This window comes from Embiotoca jacksoni, unplaced genomic scaffold (genome assembly GCF_022577435.1).
Source record: "Embiotoca jacksoni isolate LCO1_2020_lvr unplaced genomic scaffold, fEmbJac1.0.p SCAF_119, whole genome shotgun sequence".
In the NCBI taxonomy this organism is placed as follows: domain Eukaryota; kingdom Metazoa; phylum Chordata; class Actinopteri; family Embiotocidae; genus Embiotoca; species Embiotoca jacksoni.
Genome location: NW_027185251.1, coordinates 219,015 through 237,500, shown reverse-complemented (window position 1 = coordinate 237,500; position 18,486 = coordinate 219,015). Strand labels below are relative to the sequence as shown.

Here is an 18,486-nt window from a genome sequence, read left to right as displayed (position 1 = left end):
AAATCTAATTGCTTTTGCTACGATGCATTACTGTGAAGCCAACGGGGAGACGGTGAGTTGTGCTGCAGGGAGGCGCAATCGATTAATGTCTGAAACGGAAAAGAAGGCAGAAGTTCTTATTCCCACACTGACTGAACTAAAAGCTGCAGCACTCAGCAGAACGACGGTGAGAAGAACTGAGATTAGAAACGGAACAGCAAAAAATAAATGCCAGTTTTCTGCCAGATTTCATCCTGGGCTCCAGTCATTTGGCATTTCTGGGTGCTCTATCAAATTTTGGTATATAAAAAACTATGTAGGGGAACATCAAACGATTTTTAGAATATAGCCTAACAACATTAGATGGGAGGATGGTAGGATTTGGGGCTGCTTTCAATTGCTTAGCAGATAATTACCATTGATACATTTCCATGGTCTACACCAAATGTCTTAATAATTAGAAATAATGTTTATTGTTGAAATTATATTTTGACTTTATTACAAAAACAAAGTTTGGGTTTCTTAAAAACACATTTTAAAAGAGCAACAAACACATTTTGGATGAATTCACAGACTTTAGGGGTAATGTTCAAATTGTGGGATCTGAGGTTTTACTAAATGTAGGGATTTTGGGTCGGTAAATATTGTATACCGGAAGGTATATTTGAATATTTAAATATCTACAGCAAATCTAGCAGCTTTGTAAATTTGTATTTAAGCTGCACTTCTACTGCAAGAACTTTCCCCAGACTTCAGCCCCCCTGCTGGTGTTTCCACTGAGGAAACAGGAACTAAAGAAGTTCCAGGGAGGTTGTTTGGTCATAAATCAAAGGGCCAGGTTACTCTCACCGTCAACTCAGAGAAGTTATTACAATGAATCCTGACGGGAACAGGAATATCTGTACAAATATTAGAGCGATGCATCCAGAAGCTGTCAAGACATTTCACGGTGACATCAGAGGAAAAGCACCAAAGTCTGTGGGCTTCATCTTAATCTCTCTCCAAAATGTCCCCAGCGTATGCAGCAGTTGCTCAGGTGGACCAATGTGGTGGACATGACCGTCTCTGGAGACAGAACAATCACATGGCTACAACTCTTCCTGTGATTGGTGCAGACTCTCCAACATCCTGTGTTTGACTGGCATCGGCCCACAATCGCACACCACCGACATGTTGAACTGAACAGCCTCCATCTTGTCATCATTCAGAGGCCTTCTTTGACATTTAGATGAGAGCACCTCTCACACACACCTCCCTCATTTCACATGTTGAAACTCAGCCGCCATCTTTCTGTCACCATCTCACACAGGAGCTCCAGGACTGTACGTCTTAGCAAACCCCTCCGTGACACACATACTGTACATTCACCTGAGGTGTCAGCAGCACCAGCAGCAGCCTTAAGACGCCTCGTTCTCTACAGCAGGTGGCTGGTTGAGGGTTTTGCTAGAGGGCACTTCAGCAGGGATGAGTTTGAGCATTTTAACTCGAGATAACAGCCGGAGGCTAAAAGTACCTTTTACTCAAGGACCTTTCACTGAACTCTTCCTTTAGTCTATTGTAAGATTCTACCTTCAGCACCTTGAATAAAACTAAACATCAATAAAAGAACATTTCAGAAGACAAAGGAGTGACGATCAAGAACCAGGTCCTCATTCAGGACCAAAGAAAAGAAGGTTAATTACTGAAAGGATTAAGGCACAAGAGCAGCTATCTTTGTTGGCAAAGTACATTCCTTTGGAGAAATTCACTATTAATTGTGATGTCGTGGCATAAATGTGGTGATGCAGATTAAATGTAAGGCTGCATAAACTGGAGAGGATTGGTACTGGTGATGATCCAGGATCAGGTTAAAGGATTGGTACTGGTGATATTGGTTCCACTCTTCATAATGACACCATGCAGGGCTCTAATCTGTGAACATTTCACATGTGTATGAAATATTGGTGAAAAATCATCTCATATCAATGACAGCCACCAATCGCTGGAGGAAGCTGATATCAGCAACTTGTAACTTGATTACAGGCTAAAAATAAAGCTGTGCTATTGTGTCTCTGCAGTCTGTATCTGCCAAAGATTGTTAATGGAGACAAGAGGTATCAGTCTGTACAAAATCAATCTTCATTCATGTCTCTGCGATCTCATTTCTAAACGCTATCGATTCTGCCGCATCTGAATTTGGTGAATTTAGCTGCAACAAAACCAGCATTCCTACTCTGTCCCTCAACCAATCACAACGCACCGTTACACCACATGATGCAGAGAAACCCAGTGGGAGGTAGTGAGACAGAAAGAAAGAAAAAGAAAACGCACGGAAAAATAGTTGTTGGGAGGTTTAATAAAACAAGAAAGACAAAAGACTGAACTTGATTGTTTTTATGTTCAGCATCAGATTCATGGTGCTGCTGCATTTAGCTTAAAAACAAGAGTGTTTCCAAACTGGATGTCTTCAGGCACCAGTCGATTGTTTTCTACTCTATCAGGTCAACGATTGCACTGAACATTCATGCTGAAAAAAAAAAAAGAATCGCAAGAGACAATCTTAATCTTAATCTTAATTCTAAGCAGAAAGATCATAGTTCTCATTGAATCCAACTACCAATCGAGGGTCTCCGCAGTCCCGACAACTCCAACAGAGTGAGACATCTTCTCCGGAGTCTCATTTCTTCACCTTTTTCACCTGTTTTTCATATATTCATAATTTATATTCATCTGCTTCATAGTTTTAAAGGGTCTTTAGTATTTTTGATTGAGTGAAAGTTAGAAGTCTACAGCTGTCATTTCAGCTTGTCACATATATTTTGAATTAACATCTCAGTAATATAGGAGATAATGAAGGCTTCACATTAGAGTGAATAAAAGAAAACACTAAAGTGTTGATTCCTGTCATAAGAGGCATACAGCACGAAAAACATGGAGTGATATTATTTATCAGCAGAGACCAATGATTGATTTAACTCAACCTTGCTTTAGAAGAACTTTCCTGTTTGGTTCCATAAAACAATGCAGATTTATTCCCGTCCAACAGAACTGCAGTGAGACTTGAGCATGCAACAGAAGTTAATGATAATAATTTGACTGACATTTCCTCCTTTTTTTTACATGATTTTCAGAATTGCACCATAAGATAATAATATGCTAATATTTATATAATAAGGCTAATATCAGCCAGTTTAATGGTATACCACTACTGATAAGGAATCTGATTCATATTGTAATTATAACTAATTTAATGAGTAAAATAACTCCAATTGACTGGGAAAGGTTGCCTTTCTTTGGATTTGTGCTAATAAGCACAGTCAAAGAGCACTTTGGGTGTGGTAAAGCTCCTTCAGTGTCACTACAAACCAAATGTCATGTCACTGGATTATATTTAGTGATCATGTATTAATTGCATCTTTTCTTATTCTAATAATATTCATTCTAATAGCGAGTGTATATTTGTTTCATTTTTCTGCTGTGTTCTCGTTGAGTTTCTCATCGTGCTGCTGCAGCTGGAAAACTCCCACGCTGCTCTGCTGCCTCCGGCAACATCAGCAGCAGGAGAGAAGCGGGTTAACCGGCCGGACAGAAAATGACAAATATTGTTTCTTATATAAAAAAGAAGAAGAAGAAGGAGGATAACAGGGAACAGATTTATATTTATCATGATTTTAAGTCGTCTTTCTCTTTCTCTCTCTCTCTATGGTAACCCGAAGTCGGCCACTCAACTGCTGCTCTCATTCTGCTCCAGCTGAACACCCACACTCCATTAAATGATGTGTAAGACACACACACACACACTGCCTTTTTATGTGTGTGTGTGTGTGTGTGTGTGTGTGTGTGTGTGTGTGTGTGTGTGTGTGTGTGTGTGTGTGTGTGTGTGAAATAGTGAGAGTGTAAATCAATGGGCGCTATAAGAGTTATCATGTGTATGAATCTATTGACACACGTGTCCTGTTGCTACGGTTACACCACCGCCTGTCTCCGCTGTAGTCAACTCATACAGTGTGTTAGCATTGAGCAATATGAAGACATTCACCATGAGGTCAGAGGTCTTCTAGAAGAGGGTTTACTAAAAGATGTTTCATTTCATGACTCATTTTTGGATAAAGTAATATGTTTAGACGATATATTTAATGTTCCATACCCCAACTTCGGTGGTCCTGGAAGTCAAAAGTTAAAACCACAGACTAGATTTAAAAGTGTTCGTAGCTTCTGGATCTGAAAAATGGGAGTCTTTGGAGCCGAGCCTTTTTGGAGCTTACCCCGGCTTTTTCAGTCAGTCCTTAGAGTTCATCATAGCACAGAAACACTGGTGGAAGTTACTAACATCTTCTAACAGCCTCAGATAATGTACTTGTCCTTCTAGACCTCAGTGCTGCTTTTGATATGATCGATCACACAATTTTATGCCAGAGATTAGAAGACGTTACGAGGATCAAAGAAACTGCATTAGACTTGTTCAAATCCTACTTATCAGATAGAATTCAGTTTGTTCGTGTCAACAATGAGTCTTCGGCCCAATACTTTCCCTCTGTAAATGCTTCCATTAGGAGATATCATCAGGAAGCACTGCATCAACTTCCATTGTTATGCAGATGACACTCAGCTATATCTTTCTATAAAACCAGATGAAACTAATCAGTTAGTAAAACTTGAAGCCTGTCTAAAAGACATCAAATCCAGGATGACCAACAATCACCTGCTTCTAAATTCAGACAAAACAGTTATTGTAAAAAGTTCTTGTAGTTGGTCCTAAATACCTCAGAAACTCTTTCTCTGATCACTTAGTTCTTCTGGATGACGTCATCTTGGCCTCCAGCACCAGTGTGAGGAACCTTGGCCTCCAGCACCAGTGTGAGGAACCTTGGCCTCCAGCACCAGTGTGAGGAACCTTGGCTTCCAGCACCACTGTGAGGAACCTTGGAGTCATCTTTGATGAGGATTTGTCCTTTAGCCACCATATAAAGCAAATCTCCAGAACTGCCTTCTTTCATCTACGTAATATTAATAAAATCAGGAAAATCCTTCCTCAGCGTGACGCAGAAAAACTCATTCATGCATTTGTTACTTCTAGATTAGATTATTGTAATTCCTTGTTGTTAGGATGTCTAAATTACTCATTAAAAACCTGCAGCTGATCCAAAATCCTGCAGCAAGAGCACTGACAGGATTTAGCAAGAGATCATATTTCTCCAGTTTTATCTTCTCTTCAAGAATAGAATTTAAAATTATCCTGCTGAAGTTCTTCATGACCAGAATCCATCTTATCTCAGATCTTATAGAACCACATCATCCTGACATATCTTATAGAACCACATCATCCTGAGAGATCTTATAGAACCACATCATCCTGACATATCGTATAGAACCACATCATCCTGATATATCTTATAGAACCACATCATCCTGACAGATCTTATAGAACCACATCATCCTGACAGATCTTATAGAACCACATCATCCTGATAGATCTTATAGAACCACATAATCCTGATAGATCTTATAGAACCACATCATCCTGACCGATCTTATAGAACCACATCATCCTGACAGATCTTATAGAACCACATCCTCCTGATATATCTTATAGAACCACATCCTCCTGACAGAGATCTTATAGAACCACATCATCCTGACATATCTTATAGAACCACATCATCCTGAGAGATCTTATAGAACCACATCATCCTGACATATCGTATAGAACCACATCATCCTGATATATCTTATAGAACCACATCATCCTGACGTATCTTATAGAACCACATCATCCTGACATATTTTATAGAACCACATCATCCTGACAGATCTTATAGAACCACATCATCCTGACAGATCTTATAGAACCACATCATCCTGATAGATCTTATAGAACCACATCATCCTGACAGATCTTATAGAACCACATCCTCCTGATATATCTTATAGAACCACATCCTCCTGACAGAGATCTTATAGAACCACATCATCCTGACAGATCTTATAGAACCACAGATCTTTTTGATAAAGTTTATAGTTCGACTGGCTCAGATGAACCTGAACCATCCTGCAGTTCTGCTGTTATAGACCGAGACTGCTGGGGACCTCCCATGATGCACTGGGCTTCTTTCCTCTCACTCTTCAACTCTCTATAACTCATATCTCACCATCACATCTCATTAACTTCATCTTTTTCTCTCCCATAGTTTCTTCTTATTATCTGTTGTCTCCATTCAGTTCCTTCACTCATGTAGTTTCTGTTCTTTCTTTTCCAGATGTCCCGTCATGGAGCTGCATGTCTCTGCTCTGCGCTTGTCGTCTCCACCAACAGTTCTTCTCTTGTATCTCTATGCTGTCCTTTTCTCTCTCTGCTCTCCTCTCACCCCAACCAGTCAAGGCAGATGGCTGCCCACCTCTGAGCCTGGTTCTGTTAACAGATGCTCCGCCCACCTCTGAGCCTGGTTCTGTTAACAGATGCTCCGCCCACCTCTGAACCTGGTTCAGTTAACAGATGCTCCGCCCACCTCTGATCCTGGTTCTGTTAACAGATGCTCCACCCACCTCTGATCCTGGTTCTGTTGGAGGTTTCTTCCTGTTAAAAGGAGTTTTTCTTCCCTCTGTTGGAGGTTTTTCTCCCTTAAAGAGGAGGTTTTTTTTCCCTCCTAGCTTATGTGGGAATTGTTGAATTGTTGGTTTCTCTGTATAATGTTGTAAACTTCTGCTGTAAAGACTTTAATGTGTTCAGTGCCATGAAATAACCTGTGTTGTGATCTGGCGCTATATAAATAAAATAGAATAGAATTGAATAGAATTACAGTTGAGGGCACTTACACATTGGCCTAATATTCTGGACCCAGAAGCAACGTCCACTTTCATATACAGTCTATGATGTAGGCAGGTCAGAAACAACTGCCATCATATTCTTCTGTTTTACTCCGTTCAAACAAAACCTTCTGATGATAATTATAACAATAATTATAATAATAATAATAATTGATTTCAAAGGACGAACCAAACCGAGGAAGTATCAAATGGAACCGAACATCCTGTACTTACTGGTTTGGCCTCATATTGGTCCAACAAAACATATCTATAAACAGCTATTGAGATCATATTCAATCTTATGATGCTCCCATATATGCATTCAATTACATTGCAACTTGCTGTATTTGTCAGACCAACAGTGTAAAAACCAAAACCTATTAAATGAATTGTCACACAAAGAAGGGAAACTAAAGTAAAGAGAATCATTGGTGAGTCTGAAACAATGAATTCTCAAAAAAGTAAATTTTCTGTTGACTCATTGATTGATCAACAAATAATTGCAGCTCTAAACGATATGTCCTGATAAAATGTATTATCTGTACCATCCACAGCCGCCTCTGATTCTGAGGTCGTTGTTGTTTTAATAATGGTCATAATGTGGTTGTATTTGTTAACTATTAGGAACATGTTTCTGTTTACCTGCTATCTGCTACAACTAGTTCACTCTTGACAGACAGAAAGACGGAGGACTCCTTCCGAAAACACAAACTTCTCTTTAAAGACACAAACAGATTCTGTTACAATATTTCGGACATTCGCCTCCAATAATTCCTTCGTAAAAAGTTCGAGAAGGCAAACAGAGTTGACTATGTTTGTATCACATCTCCCCTTTCATTCTCCTCCTCATCACGTGGAGCAGCTGTGTGTGTGTGTGTGTGTGTGTGTGTGTGTGTGTGTGTGTGTGTGTGTGTGTGTGTGTGTGTGTGTGTGTGTGTGTCTCTGAGTTAGAGTGTTCATGATGCTTTCAGCCCACATCAAACAGCAGCCATGTCATTAAATCAGCCGAGCGAGGGACCCTGACAGAGACGAGGCAGCGAGGTGAGAGAGTGAGGCAACGTGGGACGGGGAAATATTGGGACTCATGAAAAATACATAATATATATAAGACTAAAACATATGCATTAAATATGAAGGTACAAACGGCAAAAAAAGCATTCTCCAATCAGAAAAGGAGAAATGAGATGGAAGAGCAGAAATAAAATCCTGAAGCAAACTTCAATTTCCAAGTTGAAACTGAAATATGATCACATTATTTTGTCCACCTGTGAGACTGAGTTGAATAGAAGAACTAATTGCTAGCTGAGAGATGATTTTGTTAAGATATCAAGGTAAAAAACACCCAATCAGCATGACTGAACAACAGAGATGAGCATCTCATCGCCACAGACTGGAGAATGAAACATGGAGACGCTGAGCTGCTGCAGGAGCGACGTTGCGACGTTCCTCCTGCAGCAGGAGCGACATTCCTCCGTACTGCTCCCCTAGAGGGTCGTACCGCTAGTACCACAGGACCGAGAATACTTTGTGTCTGTAGCTAATTACACATCAGAGCGGACAAAAATTACATGTGGTGTTCCCCAAGGTTCAATTCTGGGGCCTCTTCTGTTCAACATCTACATGCTTCCACTGGCTTAGATTATGGAAAGAAACAAAGTGAATTATCATAATTATGCAGACGACACACAAATCTACATAACTATATCACCAGGGCTGTAAATGCATTGAACAAATTAACACCTGGATGTGGCAGAATTTTCTTCAATTAAACAAAGGTAAAACAGAAGTAATTGTTTTTGGGGCCAAAGAAGAACGATTGAAAGTCAGCGCTCAATTTCAATCACTGATGCTAAAAACTACAAACCAAGCCAGAAATTTGTAGTTATGGATTCAGACCTCAATCTGAACAGCCATATCAAGACAGTTACAAAATCAGCCTGCTATCACCTGAAGAATATATCAAGGATTAGAGGATTTATGTCTCAACAGGATTTGGAAAAACTTGTCCATGCATTAATCTTCAGTGGACTGGACTACTGTAACAGTGTGTTTAAGGGTCTCTGTAAAAAGTCAGTCAGAACGCTGCAGCTGATTCAGAGCGCTGCAGCTCGAGTCCTCACTGAGACCAAGAAACTGGACCACATCCCTCCAGTTCTGAGGTCTTTACACTGACTTCCTGTCCAACATGAATCCACTTTAAAATCCTGCTGTTGGTTTATAAAACACTGAATGGTTTAGGGCCAAAATACATTTGTGATCTGCTGCAACCTTCTGAACCATCCCAACCCCTCAGGTCGTCTGGGACGAGTCTCCTTTCTGTCCCCAGTCAGAACTAAACATAGAGAAGCAGCGTTCAGTTTTTCTGCTCCACATATCTGGAAGAAACTCCCAGAAAGCTGCAGATCTGCTGAGACTCTCAGCTGCTTCAAATCAACATGGAAGACTTTTCTGTTTGCTGCCTTCAATTGAACCAGATTCAAGGATGTTGATCAATTTCCTGCATTTCTGCATTTTATTACTGTATTTTATTTCTTAAACTGCACTGCAACTTTTATTCTATTTTTAGCTTGTTAAATGTTTTAATGACTGTTTTTAATGTTTCAATCAATGTTCTGAATTGTTTTTAAATTTCCTTTTCTTTTGCCTGATACTTTGATGCTTTTAATGGTTTTATGTGAAGCACTTTGAATTGCCTTGTTGTTGAAATGTGCTATACAAATAAACTTGCCTTGCCTAGTGGGAGTACCGCTAGAGGGTCGTACCGCTACCAATTCATCTCATCCCAATTTCAATTCCAATGTATAAAATGTGACAGAAACACAGGGGATGTGCAGGGATGATGATAATACTGCTGAGCTCTTTGTTTGGTTTAAATTAAATGAAAAGATATTTTCTTTGATTTGTAGGGTCAGAGATTTTGCACTGCACTGCTCATGATTGAACCCACTGGGGAAGATATCTGGAGAGTCCACCTCCATCAAGGGAGGGAAAAAAATTGCATCTTTTTGCAGTGCACTTTGATTTTTAATATATTTCGGATTAGCCGTGCAGCCCTGAGAGATGGGTAGAATCAGCAATAGGAGACTGACTCCCAGAAAGACAGTCATGATGAGTAATGAGTTGCCACACTATAAAGAAGCAGGAAGCAACACGGAGCGACACAAAGAAAGAGCAGGATGTCCAAATACAAAGATTTACAAGAACAAAAGGAGATGAACAGAGATGTGGAAGAAGTGTGTGTTGGGAGAGGAGAGCTGGAAAAGCCCAGCAACAGGCCATGCCTTAAATAGCAAGACGTTTGGAGATAACGTGACGCTGGAGAAAGCCTGATGGCTCGAGGCATGTGTTGTGTTGTGCTCAACACGTATGAGCCCTGTGCTGACAGCAGCTCCACAGGCTCGCTTACGCATATGGAGGATCACATGACCACTTACACTGCTTTACAATACACACACACCTCTCCTCAAAGGTTAGGTTAGGTTAGGTAGTTACTTTATTAGGTTAGGTTAGGTAGTTACTTTATTAATCCCCAACGGGAAATTTTTAAAATAAAGACGTGTGGAAATCAAGATTCACTGACATGCAAATATAGTGACAATATGGCAGCAACCATTTGGACTCATTGTTTTCTTTCTCAAACAAAAGCATGTGGTTTTGACTCCGTTCTGCACAGTAGAACTACAACTTCCACGTTCCCCGGTGGAAGAATTCAGAGCGTCCCGGTGTCTTATGGTGGAAGTCCAACCCTCGATGATGTGACGTTAAGAGGCAACAGGGACTCCAATAATAAAAAAGGTGAATAGAAACATTGTTTCTTTATCATTCGCTGAAATAAACGGCATGTAAAAAAATAACTGCCAAATTCAAGTTGGGTGTATATTTGGTGCTTCAGGCCTGGAAGGACGGCCTTCCTCTTTGTATGTGCCCGTGAACAGACAGCAGAACTCCGCTCGTTATAATGGAGACTCCCCAAGCCCCCACCAGTGAACTTATACCATCACATCATCTTTATAAACGCACAGACGACCAATCTCCAAGCCCCCATCTCCACAATCCCTGTCTCCCACTGAGACCAAGAACATAACAGCTGGAAAATGTCTGTTCAACTGTCCAACTGTCCAGGCAGGGTATGATTTGTATATTGGTTTGTTGAAAAACTGCAGTGGTGGCACTGCTTCTAGCCAAATCATTGATTAGTGAGCAGCCACTTGCACTGTTGGGTATAATTGGGAGATCAATAATTACAGCTGCATTAAGTGAAATGTAATATATAAGCCTTGATTCATACCCCTTAGTCCAATACCAAAAGCAACAGAAATTAACACCAAACTTTGCTGGTTTGCAACTTTTGTTTTTGCACGTCTTCACTTCAATTGCTCATTGCAGCAGCTGCAAAACTGTAATGCCACATGTCTTCATACCTTTAACATTATGAGCCGATAGTACAGTTGAGTTGGACCAAGAGTCCTTCTGGTTCCTGTCACCCCTAGTTGGCAAAAACAAAGATTGAATATCAGTTACAGGGGCCACACAGGGTGTTGTCCGTCATCTACTTTTCACCTGCTGTTCATCTGTTGTTCATCTACTGTCCATCCGCTGTTCATCTGTTGTTCATCTGTTGTTCAGCTACTGTTCATCTGTTGTTCATCTACTGTTCATCTGTTGTTCATCTACTGTTCATCTGTTGTTCATCTGTTGTTCGTCTACTGTTCATCTGTTGATCATCTACTGTTCATCTATTGTTCATCTGTTGTTCAGCTACTGTTCAGATGTTGTTCATCTACTATTCATGTTGTTCATCTGTTGTTCATCTGTTGTTCATTTGTTGTTCATCTGTTCATCTACTGTTCATCTGTTGTTCATCTACTGTTCATCTGTTGTTCATCTACTGTTCATATGTTGTTCATCTACTGTTCATCTACTGTTCATTTGTTGTTCATCTACTGTTCATCTGTTGTTCATCTACTGTACATCTACAGTTCATCTACTGTTCATTTGTTGTTCATCTGTTAATCTGTTGTTCATCTACTGTTCATCTGTTCATATGTTATTCATCTACTGTCCGTCTGTTGTTCATCTGTTGTTCTTCTACTGTTCATCTGTTGTTTACCTACTGTTCATCTGTTCATGTACTGTTCATCTCCTGTTCATCTGTTCATCTACTGTTCATCTGTTGTTCATCTACTGTTCATATGTTGTTCATCTACTGTTCATCTGTTGTTCATCTACTGTTCATATGTGTTAGGTTAGGTTAGGTTAGGTAATTACTTTATTAATCCCAGAGGGGAAATATTTTTTCGCTACAGCAGCATACAGAAGCAACAAGATAGAACAATAGAAAGCAATAAAATAGTTAATCTACTGTTCATCTGTTGTTCATCTACTGTTCATCTGTTGTTCTTCTACTGTTCATCTGTTGTTTACCTACTGTTCATCTGTTGTTCATCTGTTGTTCTTCTACTGTTCTTCTACTGTTCATCTGTTGTTTACCTACTGTTCATCTGTTCATCTACTGTTCATCTGTTGTTCATCTACTGTTCATCTGTTGTTCTTCTACTGTTCATCTGTTGTTTACCTACTGTTCATCTGTTGTTCTTCTACTGTTCTTCTACTGTTCATCTGTTGTTTACCTACTGTTCATCTGTTCATCTACTGTTCATCTGTTGTTCATCTACTGTTCATCTGTTGTTCATCTACTGTTCATCTGCTGTTCATCTGTTGTTCATCTACTGTTCATATGTTGTTCATCTACTGTTCATCTGTTGTTCATCTACTGTTCATCTGCTGTTCATCTGTTGTTCATCTACTGTTCATATGTTGTTCATCTACTGTTCATATGTTGTTCATCTACTGTTCATCTGTTGTTCATCTACTGTTCATATGTGTTAGGTTAGGTTAGGTAATTACTTTATTAATCCCCGAGGGGAAATATTTTTTCGCTACAGCAGCATACAGAAGCAACAAGATAGAACAATAGAAAGCAATCAAATAGTTAATCTACTGTTCATCTGTTGTTCATCTACTGTTCATCTGTTGTTCTTCTACTGTTCATCTGTTGTTTACCTACTGTTCATCTGTTGTTCATCTGTTGTTCTTCTACTGTTCTTCTACTGTTCATCTGTTGTTTACCTACTGTTCATCTGTTCATCTACTGTTCATCTGTTGTTCATCTACTGTTCATCTGCTGTTCATCTGTTGTTCATCTACTGTTCATATGTTGTTCATCTACTGTTCATATGTTGTTCATCTACTGTTCATCTGTTGTTCATCTACTGTTCATATGTGTTAGGTTAGGTTAGGTAATTACTTTATTAATCCCCGAGGGGAAATATTTTTTCGCTACAGCAGCATACAGAAGCAACAAGATAGAACAATAGAAAGCAATAAAATAGTTCATCTGTTGTTCATCTACTGTTCATCTGTTGTTCATCTACTGTTCATCTGTTGTTCTTCTACTGTTCATCTGTTGTTTACCTACTGTTCATCTGTTCATCTACTGTTCATATGTTGTTCATCTACTGTTCATCTGTTGTTCATCTACTGTTCATCTGTTGTTCTTCTACTGTTCATCTGTTGTTTACCTACTGTTCATCTGTTCATCTACTGTTCATCTGTTGTTCATCTACTGTTCATCTGTTGTTCATCTACTGTTCATATGTTGTTCATCTACTGTTCATCTGCTGTTCATCTGTTGTTCATATGTTGTTCATCTACTGTTCATATGTTGTTAGATTAGATTAGGTTAGGTAGTTACTTTATTAATCCCCGAGGGGAAATTTTTTCGCTACAGCAACAAACAGAAGCAACAAGATAGAACAATAGAAAGCAATAAAATAGTTCATCTACTGTTCATCTGTTGTTCATCTACTGTTCATATGTTGTTCATCTACTGTTCATCTATCATTGTTTTCATATCTTATATATATTTTCTAGTGCCTCTAAAAACACTCACTTCAGTGATTTCCACAATGATGAGCTGTGAAATCTTAAGGACAGATTTAGAAACCTTGAGATGTTGTACTTTTATTCTCTCCTCAACACTGAGGAGGCTTTAAAAATGGCATCTTTGTAAAAAAAAACTTTATGTTAGTGGGAAAGTAGACGCTGGCCATCAGCCAGGACTTAATCTTGGTTCTGGCTACTGAGTTCATCCACTGTGATTCAGACAGCTACTCAGCTAATCGGCCAAAATCCACCGTTTGCAAAAATGGTGAAAGCAGCTCCATTATTTTGGAAACGGACCTTACGCCTTTGACTTGTAAGCACAAATAAAAACAGTTTGTTTCCTGCTCAAGAATTGGGTAAGGACGCAGCTTCCAGATGCCCTCTGAAAAGCTCTTGGTGCAAAAGAATGGGTGACTTGTGTAACCACCGGCCGCGGTAATCATGTGATATCTTTGTCGTTTGGCTAATCTCTTTACAGCCACCTTTGTTTTTCTTCACGATGAAGCTTGATACGGCAGCTCAGCCAGCTTTAGACACACGCTAATTAATCTGCGGCACCAAAGCCCCTTAATAACAACCAAACGCCACAAACAATCGCTGTAGCCGCGCCAAGCTGCGGACATTCAGTCCAAGCTTTTGGTGTGGGAGCAGGGACATGGTACAGTGGGGGAATTGGCGGCACATAGATATCAGACCTCCGCTACAACTAACAGGGCTGAGGGTTCACTCCTCTCTGGAGCTCTGTAACTGAGCCAATGGAAGGTGCTTTGGACATGCTGACAAATAAAGCCGGTTAGCTTGATTAGTTGTTTGATATGAAAAAAATAATGAGCATAGTCCGGTGACATTGATAGCCCTGCAGCTGGTGGCCAGATGAAGCCTTTCTGTTGCTTATTTAGGGGGGTTGGAGAGGGGAAGTTTGTTTAATCCACTCTGTCACACTGTCCCGCTTCGTCAGAGATGATATCAGGCGTCCATTAGTTTCACTTTTTCTTTCTGCCTTTCGCCAACCCTCTATTGTCTTTGCCCTGATTCGATCTGCGCTTATCACACTACAATTAGCTTTGTTAGCTCTTTAACGCTGTCTCTTTTTTGTTATATCTCTCCTCCTTCTTCAATCTCAATTCTCTCCTTCCGCCCCCCTTTAGGATGGGCTTATCTGACAGAACAAATAGGCTCATTGGGTTTTGCGAGAGCTGTGAGGGCAGCAGAGAGGAGACTGATTTCATTGAAAGGAAATATCCTTTCAATGAAATCAGTCTCCTCTCTGCTCTCATCCACAGGGGAGATGCAGGGACTCTTAATGCCAGCAGAAAACCTTGGTGAAACAACCAAGTACAAGAAACACAAAGAGGCAGAGAAGAAGTGACAGAATGTCCTAAATGTAAAGAATGGGTGAAAACCAGGACTGATAGACCTAAATGAAAATAGACTCAAATTACTGTGTGAAGCTGATACTGTGGAGCTGAGCGAGGTAAAGAGTCTGTTCAATATCAGCAAGGGTGATGACTGTGAAGCTACACAATAGGCTCAATATGAGGAAAACTCAACACAATCTCCCAAAGATGAAGAGAGAAAAACCAAAATTGAACATCAACAGGCCGCACAACCAGAAGGTCACTAGTTCAATCCCGGCAGCATCTCTAGTCTTTGTAGTAAAACAATGAAACACTGAACTCTACCAGTTTCAGAGTCACCAACATAAGAACATTCCTCTGCTGTTTGCTGCACATTAAGAGCCTATTAAAAGAAGCCTGAGAGGACAGCCTTAAAGTAGAGCATGGACACACTGAGACGACCTACATACAGAACTGCAGGGAGAGACGGACCTGACAGGGTTTGTTCGCAAATAACGCTGCATTTCTGCCTTTGTGGAGAACAGCAGTGAGAAACAGGTTGAGCATTTAATAACCACAGATCAATACATCATCCACCGCCCTGCACACACATGCACATATCACTCAGCGAGGATAGTGAACGTTCAGGAGTTGGAACAAAAACTGATTCATATCTATAATAAAAGCTTACTTCTCATAATAAATTCCACAGAACACAGCGCAGTAAAACAGCAGATTGTGTTCACTGCTGACAGAGATACAAGGGGAGCCAAAACCAGTGACTTCAGTCATGTGTATTACTGAAAGGTGAGCAGGTGTGTGGACACAACGATGTAATGATCACTGGCCTTTCTGGTCGGAAACAGAGTGCTAATTAGCCGATCAGCCAGCTCCCATTCAACAAAGATAATTAGAGGGACTGATTATCATCAGTGATCACAGAGAAAAGAAAGAAACAGAAACTTCCATCACTCACACAAAGTGTTCCTCACATTTCTGGGATGAAGCCACCGACTCTAATTTTGTGATAATGTGTTTATTCAGCAGCACTCATGACCGTTTGTCACGAGGGACACCGACTCAACTCATTCGTCACGAGGGATACCGACTCATCTCGTTCGTCACGAGGGATACCGACTCAACTCATTCGTCACGAGGGATACCGACTCATCTCGTTCGTCACAAGGAATACCGACTCAACTCGTTCGTCACGAGGGATACCGACTCAACTCAACTTGTTCTTCACGAGGGATACCGACTCAACTCGTTCGTCACGAGGGATACCGACTCATCTCGTTCGTCACAAGGAATACCGACTCAACTCGTTCGTCACGAGGGATACCGACTCAACTCGTTCGTCACGAGGGATACCGACTCAACTCATTCTTCAGGAGGGATACCAACTCAACTCGTTCTTCACGAGGGATACCTACTCAACTCGTTCATCACGAGGGATACCGACTCAACTCGTTCTTCACAAGGGATACCGACTCAACTCAACTCGTTCTTCACGAGGGATACCTACTCAACTCGTTCGTCACGAGGGATACCGACTCAACCCGTTCGTCACGAGGGATACCGACTCAACTCGTTCATCACGAGGGATACCGACTCAACTCGTTCTTCAGGAGGGATACCGACTCAACTCGTTCTTCACGAGGGATAACTACTCAACTCGTTCTTCACGAAGGATACCGACTCAACTCGTTCATCACGAGGGATACCGACTAATCTCGTTCATCGCGAGGGATACCGACTCAACTCGTTCATCGCGAGGGATACCGACTAATCTCGTTCATCGCGAGGGATACCGACTCAACTCGTTCATCATGAAGGATACCGACTCAACTCGTTCATCACGAAGGATACCGACTCATCTCGTTCATCACGAGGGATACCGACTCAACTCGTTCATCACGAAGGATACTGAAGCTCCTCTGGGTCACAGTTACAGCATATCATCTCATCTCAAGACGTTTAACAAAGGCAATCTGCTGTGGAAACTTTCAGTTTAGCCAGACAATAGCTAAGATGTTAGGAGGGTGTGTGTGTGTGTGTGTGTGTGTGTGTGTGTGTGTGTGTGTGTGTGTGTCTCCACTCACCCTCAGCGCCTCTATGACCAGGTCTCGGGCCTCCAGCTCTCCCTCCATGATACTCAGCAGGGTGAGCAGCTCTGGTTTGCTCAAGTTATCCATGTTGAACTCACATTTCTGCAAAACATGCCAGAAAAAAACACGTCACAATTATAGAATACAATCAGAAGAGAGATGTGATGCAGGTGCGTGTTGAACCCCCATACTTTCGAAACCTCTCATGATGTTTTCAGGACTTATTAGGGCCCGAGCACCAAAGGTGCGAAAGCCCTATTGTTAATCAAGGAATTATTAGGGCCCGAGCACCGAGCATCGGTGCGAAAGACCGACCTTCTCCAAACATCACAGGTATGATAACAGCCCCGCCCTGAAGACCCCTGTGGGGTAATATTCGCTCATAGTGATAGCGCCCCCTGTTGGCCACTGGAAATGACACTTTTCATACTTTCACATTCTACGTCGAGCTGGTTGATCATATGAACCTAAAGTCGGGTCACAATAACCTAAACATGTAGTTGATGATATATTGAGACATACGTTCGACTTTGTCAATGGGCGTCGCCGTCATGATGCGGCAAAGTTTGATGTCTCGCCGTGACAGGAAGTTGATGTTTAAGGTCAAAGGATGCTTGAAACCTCACGAAACGTGTAGCATACATCCAGCATGGTGAGACGATACATGTGAAATGTGTTTTGCGAGTGGGCATGGCCAAACGGCTCGCTCCCCGTAACACAGGAAGTTGATGTTTAAGGTCAAGGGATGCTTGAAACCTCACGAAACGAGTGACATACATCCGGCGTGGTGAGACGATACATTTGATGTGTTTTGCGAGTCAGCGTGGCCAAACGGATCGCCAGTGCCCCCTGCTGGAGACAGGAAACGAGACAAAAATAGCAACTTTAAGCGGGTATACGTGGTTCCTCGCGCACTGCGCGTCGGGGAGACGGCTTCAGGGAGGCAGCGCGCAGGAGTGCGAGGGCCCGTACATCACTGCTTGCAGTTTTAATTTTTTTTTCTCATTAGGGTTAGGGTTAGGGTTAGGGATGGTGCGAAAGCCCTATTGTTATTCAAGGAATTATTTTTAGGGCCCGAGCACCGATGGTGCGAAGTCCTATTGTTTTTCGTAAAAATGTTCTTGTTCTTCTACGTTCTTATTCTTACGTAAAGTGATTTGCCTTTTTGGAGGCTTTATCATATTCAAACCCTAACCCTGTTATTCTACGTCGAGCTGGTTGATCACATGAACCTAAAGTCGGGTCACAATAACCTAAACATGTAGTTGATGATATATTAAGGCATTCGTTCGACTTTGTCAATGGGTGTTGCCGTGACGATATGGCAAACTTTG

At 41.2% G+C, this 18,486-nt stretch overlaps 1 protein-coding gene across 6 annotated transcripts in view; it reads right to left on the bottom strand.

Moving 5' to 3' along the window:
- Positions 1-18,486, bottom strand: part of cttnbp2 (cortactin binding protein 2) — a 106,783-nt gene that overhangs the window by 78,410 nt on the left and 9,887 nt on the right. For all 6 annotated transcript variants that reach the window (XR_011177973.1, XR_011177972.1, XR_011177974.1 and 3 more), the window contains exon 2: positions 17,147-17,254. Coding sequence is in view for 3 of the 6 variants with exons in the window: in XM_069144013.1 (XP_069000114.1) it covers positions 17,147-17,254 (108 nt within the window). In the remaining 3 variants the exon portion in view is untranslated. The remainder of the gene's footprint in view (positions 1-17,146; positions 17,255-18,486) is intronic.